Source organism: Doryrhamphus excisus, linkage group LG10, assembly GCF_037039965.1.
Source record: "Doryrhamphus excisus strain RoL-2023G ecotype Guam linkage group LG10, RoL_Dexc_Guam_v1.1, whole genome shotgun sequence".
NCBI lineage: Eukaryota > Metazoa > Chordata > Actinopteri > Syngnathiformes > Syngnathidae > Doryrhamphus > Doryrhamphus excisus.
In genome coordinates this window covers 10032300-10038299 of record NC_136366.1, presented here as the reverse complement: position 1 = coordinate 10038299, position 6000 = coordinate 10032300, and the positions used below count along the sequence as shown (strand labels likewise).

At 44.2% G+C, this 6000-nt stretch overlaps 1 protein-coding gene across 3 annotated transcripts in view; it reads right to left on the bottom strand.

The window, feature by feature from the left end:
- Positions 1-636: 636 nt before the first annotated feature.
- The window catches only part of fibcd1b (fibrinogen C domain containing 1b), a 97877-nt gene continuing 92513 nt past the window's right edge, over positions 637-6000 (bottom strand). For all 3 annotated transcript variants that reach the window (XM_058054082.2, XM_058054083.2, XM_078794041.1), the window contains 2 exons: positions 4640-4819; positions 637-3106 (listed from right to left, as the gene is read on the bottom strand). In XM_058054082.2, coding sequence (XP_057910065.2) covers positions 2841-3106; positions 4640-4819 — 446 coding nt within the window. In that variant the 3' untranslated portion in view covers positions 637-2840. The remainder of the gene's footprint in view (positions 3107-4639; positions 4820-6000) is intronic.

The following is a 6000-nucleotide window of genomic DNA, read 5'->3' as shown; positions in this document are numbered from 1 at the left end:
GTATCTGGGGTGCAAGCGCAGTTCAACACAGTACCAGTAGGTGGCATCCACTCCATTGGCTTCACGATCACGATAAGTAAAAGCTCGTCTAACTACGGAGAAATCCTTCAACACAAAGAGCGGTGGAGGGGGCGGGGCTAATTGTACGGAAGCATCACATGACTCGGACACGTAACATACGGACTGAGGCCACGCCCACACGTACACGGGTTGGTTTAAAAAACAAATCCTTGCTAGGCTAACAAAATAAAGAAATAATATATTTAATGTATTATGTAACATTCCAATCTGATCCACTTCACTTTGGCGCATTTTATAAACATTCCCGAGGTGTTAAATAATAATAAAAAAGTAAATTTAAATGAATATAATGAAAACTAGTCAATCAAAGGAAATACAACAATGAATAATAAAAATTGGAATGCACCATTAGGATTTTATGCTGCCGATTCTGATACCGATCATCCATTAGTGATATTTTCTGATATCGATCACATGGATTAACTGTACATTTTACACCCGAGTTTAATGTGGTGCATGTTTTGAAGTCATGGAAAAGAAATGATTGATAATATGCTAAGATAACTAATATGGAAAATAAATCATAGTAGGAATCTGTTCTTTTAACTCAACAGAGAATAAACTTTCCTCACTGTTAGAGCTGTCAACTATTTGTCTTTTATTTACGACTGGCAACATTTCAAATGTACACGACTTTATTTATAAAAACAAATCAACAAAAGCAAACAATAAAGGATGCAAAAGGATCACATGGCTTTCTCCGAGGGTTTCGCCCCCTCCTGGTTGAAAATGATAAATGTCATAACTCCCTTACATGTGATCCGATCGTCCCGAATTGTGACTGTGTTTATACATACTCTATAGTGCCACCAACTGGTGGAAAAGTATATCTGCCGTAACTTCCTTCTATGTTGTCCGATCGTCACAAATTTTTTTATGGTTGGTTGGGACATCAGACAGGACATGAACACGTACCCACCGTGGCACCAGTGTCGCCCCCTTCTGGTTGAAAATGATAAATGTCATAAGTCCCTTACATGTGATCCGATCATCACAAATTTTTTCATGCCAGGTTGGGGCGTGACCGCGTACCCGCTTTGGAACCGGTGTCACCCCCTCTTGGTTGAAAATGATAAGTGTCGTAACTTCCTTAAGCCTTATCGGATCACCCCGTTTTTTTTTTTTACGGCGGGTCCGCACGCCCCCCCGACTTGTGATTATTATTACTATTCCAATCCAGGGTGTACCTCACCTCTCGCCCGAAGTCAGCTGGGATAGGCTCCAGCACAGATTATTGCCTGTGCCTATTCTTCCTGCTTCTGATTGGCTAACACCTGACGGGGGGAAATGCTGTAAAAAAAAATAATACCCATGTACGTGTGGAAGAAGCCTTTGTCTTCCTCTGTCACACGTTTGCACACACACACACAAACACGCACAGTCCAGCTGCTGCCTCTCGAGCGGCTTTGTGTTGATGTTTGTTGCATCCTCGCGCCATAAAAACATCAGCCAAGTGGGGGTGTGTTTGTGCGGGGTGGGGGGGGGGCATGTGCGTGTGTTTTCATTTGGGACACACCTCTGTGCTTTGCGAAGGGGTGGGAGTTGGGGGGGTAGGAGGGGAGGTTTACAGCGAAGAAAGACCGCAAGGAATGAGTACAAGTCATTGCTCTGTGCTACACTCCAGCTGGCCACTAGGTGGAGGCTTTGAGCAGGAGTCCAGCCATGCAGAGTCTTTTACGAAAAACGCTTTATTCTTTATTCATAGTCCGGTGTTTGTTCGTTGTCGTTTCGAGGACAAAATCCAGCAAGCTCCAGCAAGTTATTCCTCTTCTCTTTGTCTTCTGTCCTGTCGCTTTATCTGGATAGTTTTTTTTCTTGCATGTGTCGTAGCATTGTAAGAAAACATAGTGACATGCTCTAAAAGTCATACGCTGTACAGGGAAATCTACATTTCTTGTTTTTTTTTTGGTTTTTTTTTTAAATCGTCTGGTACATCCAAAGAAATTATTCACCAACAGAAATAAAAAGACGTAAAAATCTTCAATTTTTGAAGTTTTTTCTATATATAACGTTTTCTTCTTTTTTATATATACATATATATGTATGTATATATATATATATATTTATTTATTCATAGTTTTTTGTCTGTGTGCTTTATGCACACATGGTAGGATTCTACCCGGGGAGACGACTTCATTTGCATTGACAGCCATAAAAGGAAAACAAGATGAGATGTACAGTATACATATTGATAGCATGTAACACACAGAGAAAGGCTGTTTTTTTGTCTGTAAACAAAGTTTTGGTTCACGTGCGCGCACACACACACACACACACACACACAGTGCTGGGTTACCATCTGTGCACACCGCAACGTTTGGCTGCAAGTCAGCTGGCAGGCAGTTCAGACAAAGCGACCAATGTGCTCCCTCGTGGCCCAACTTGGAGCAATGAGATCCTCCATTGTCTCCTCCTCATCATCTTCTCCTTGGCGTCCTCTCACCTCATTCACCTCCACTTCCTGTCATTCTTGTGCTCATTCTCAAAGGCCAAAGCCGCCCCCCGTCGTTGCGACTGAAAGCTCGTCGAGGAGCTCAGCAAAGGAAAACCCGAACTTGCTGGTTAAACTGAAAGTGAGTGTGAGAAGTCAGGGTGAGAATGGTGCCGCTTTCTTTCCCAAAAAACAAACATGAGACTTTTTTTGCTGTGATGATGATGAAGAAGGAACGGAGACGTCAAGAGGCAAAAAAAAAAAAAAGCAGAAAAAAAGTCCTTCAAACTCGCCGGCGTCTTGCAAAATGTCCTCTCCTGCTCGGCCTTCATTTGCTCTCCAGGTCACGCGTGGGGCGGATCTTCATTTCGGAGAACTTGAGCGAGTATTGCCAGCCCGTCCACGAGGACCACTCGATGCCGTCTGCATAGGACGTGTGCTGTCCGCGCAGGTACTGCCCGTTCAGGTTGGACGTGTGGCAGTTGCGGTACCACCAGGCGCCGTGGTAGAAGGAGGCGCAGTTGTTCTCCGAGTGGTCGTTGTCGCGGTCCTTGGTGGTGAACTTCATGCCGTTGTGCTTCAGGAGGGAGTCGCCTGTGGTGATTGGAGATGGAAAGATGAAAAATATACAAGATTCCCTCATTTAAACATACTTTCATAGTTCGAGCATAAAAAACTGGGTTATTAACACAATTAGAGCTCTCTAGACATGAACTAACACCCCTATAGTCACCTTTACACTTCTATTACTCAATAAAGTAGACATAAGAGATCTAATGGGGAGGAGGAGCGGCGAGGAAGTGATGTCAGGGATTCAAAGTTGAGTTCTAGAGTTTATTATAAATTAATTTAGGAATAATTCCACTTTGAAAAAAGTGACTTCTGAGGTTTGTTGGATATTACATATGACATATCTTTGAAAGATACTGGCCATGAAGTTGTCGTGTTCTCTCCTCCACTCCGCTTCTTCCTCACACTCCATCCTTTCTTCTCTTTGGCCGGTGTCACGCTGTGACCTTGAAAGCGGCATGAAGGGCGCCACTGAGCGCTGAATAAAAAGGCAGACTCGCCGGCTGTTGGGTGATGGCTAATAGCTCGCGAGGACATCCGGTGACCTTTAACTCATTCAATCCCCAGACAGCCCCTTTGGTACGGGCCACTTTAGATGATTTTGACAGATCTTTCAAGGCACACAGAATATTGTGTTCTACGGCTTTATAAGGATGGAACCTACCACAGAAAGAAAGATTACACTCCCGTCTTTCAGCAGAAAAAAAAAGTTTGTTTCAAACTTTTTCCGTTCTTTAGTAATCAGCAGTAGAGCATAGGGAAGTTTCAGGAAAATGTCAGTTCCCAACTAAAATGAAGTATATGAAAAAAACGTCATTTATATGATATATGAGGAACAATTAGGTTGTTTTCATTGCATTTAGTTGATTTGGCAGCCATTATTTTTTTACTCCCATATGGTCCTGCATTTCCAAGGATGCGTCTTGTGTGAGTCTTTCACATCCTGTGGAGTGACTTTGATTCCAGGACACTTAAAAAGTAACAACCCCCCCCCCCCCCCCCACGATTTGGAACAAAAACAATGACAACGCTTTGGTTGTTTAACTGCAGGACGCTGACAGTAGATGACACATTTTTCCTTAGCTCATTTGTTTCCTTCTCGTTTCCTTTCATACCTGTCTCTTACTTCCAGTCACCTACTTTCCTCCTGTGGTCCATCCCTCACATCTGCCCCCATTCTCTCCACAAAGACGCCCCCCTCCTCCCCAAAGGTTCTGTAAATTGCTTTTTATCCCCAACCTTCTCCTCATTAGGGTTTGTTTATGTTGCACAGGTCAATTAACTGCAGTAATTTAGTCATGGTGATAAGGAGGTGGGTGGGATGGGGGGTTGGGGGCGGCTCCCAGCTTACATGCATTAAAGATGCTAAACCTAATCCAAAATGCTAAGCCAAACATCAGCATGTTTGTTTTGTGTCGCTGGAGTGGATGCTCCAGATGAACTTTCTTACCCATGTCCGCTTCCCCTAGATTGAAAATGGCCCCACGGCTGAACTTTGGGAACACCCTGCACTACGGGATCCACATCAAGTACAGCAGCCTTTAAGTGTCAAAGTACCTGCATTGCCTGAATAGTCCCCCACGGTCAACGGGTAGCCGTCCTCATCCGGGTCCACCGAGAAAAGCCCCACGCCAAAGGTGGTGTACTGGGCGTACGCCGTGCCGTTCTCAAAGTCCTCCAAATCGATACGCAATTCGTAGTTACCCTGGATGGACAAGGCGTGGATCTGCTTGAGGCCTGCATCGGGTACAAAAGAGATAATTACCAGAAATGTCAGAAATAAGGGTAAAGTAGGAGACTTGGCTCGGTCCCCCTGGGTGCAATCTACACTCAAGTGTCCCAATTGCCAAATTAATGGACTTTAAACTAACTTTTCCAAGGGCCGGGAAGTTGGAGCCTATTAAAGTTAAGCATCAAGGGTAAAAAGGTGCACAAATGTGACAATTATGTACCTTGATCCAAGACTGCGGGGTAGTAGTCTGGCTCTCCTGGTACGATTTAGAATAATGGGCTAATTAACGGACTCCAAGCTAACATTTCCAAAACCAAAATGTACGATACACTACAAGAAGGCCGGAAAACACAATGGGAATTGTATGTGATCTACCAGTTGATCTAGGTTCCTACACTTAACTTGTGGTCATGAGCTTTGGCTACTGACCCCTGGGACAAGATCGCTAGGAAGGTCTAGAAACCCCTGATCCTTCGTACTGATCGAGGATGGTCAGGATGACTCCTGAACGCCTCGGGATCTGCTGGGAGGAACCGGATATAGTAACCGGGGAGGCATAGGCTGCCCCCCCCAGGACCCGACTTGATTGTTTACCGTCCATGAACACGTCTTTAAGGGACAGACAACCTTGAACCATCATCCAAAGGAACACTGTGCTTATTTCGTGTTCTAGGACACTAGATGAATTCGGAATATTTAGGAATATTTTCCTTACATTCCCAAACTTTAAAGTTCAAGCATCACAAGATAGTTTCAAGAACAATTAACCTGTTAATTGGCCACTCCAAATTGTCCATAGGTATGAATGTGAGTGTGAATGGTTGTTTGTCTATATGTGCTCTGTGATTGGCTGGCCACCAGTCCAGGGTGTATCCCGCCTCTCGCCCAAAGACAGCTGGGATAGGCTCCAGCACCCCCTGCCACCCTCGTGAGGATAAGCGATAGAAAATGGATGGATGGATTCACGTTGTATTTAACCAAGCTTCTTGCTTGGTAGCTGACGTGTGTTAGAAGCAAAACAGAAGGCGTTCAAGGTGCTTCCTGCTCTAATTAACGTATGTGATGGTCACGGGGTTTCTAAAGTACCTGTAGTTTTGTGTAGCAAATCACAACTTCACGACTTCAATCACGTCCTTTTTCTCCCCGAAGACTAGAATTAAATCATCATTCAATAAAAAAAAAAAAT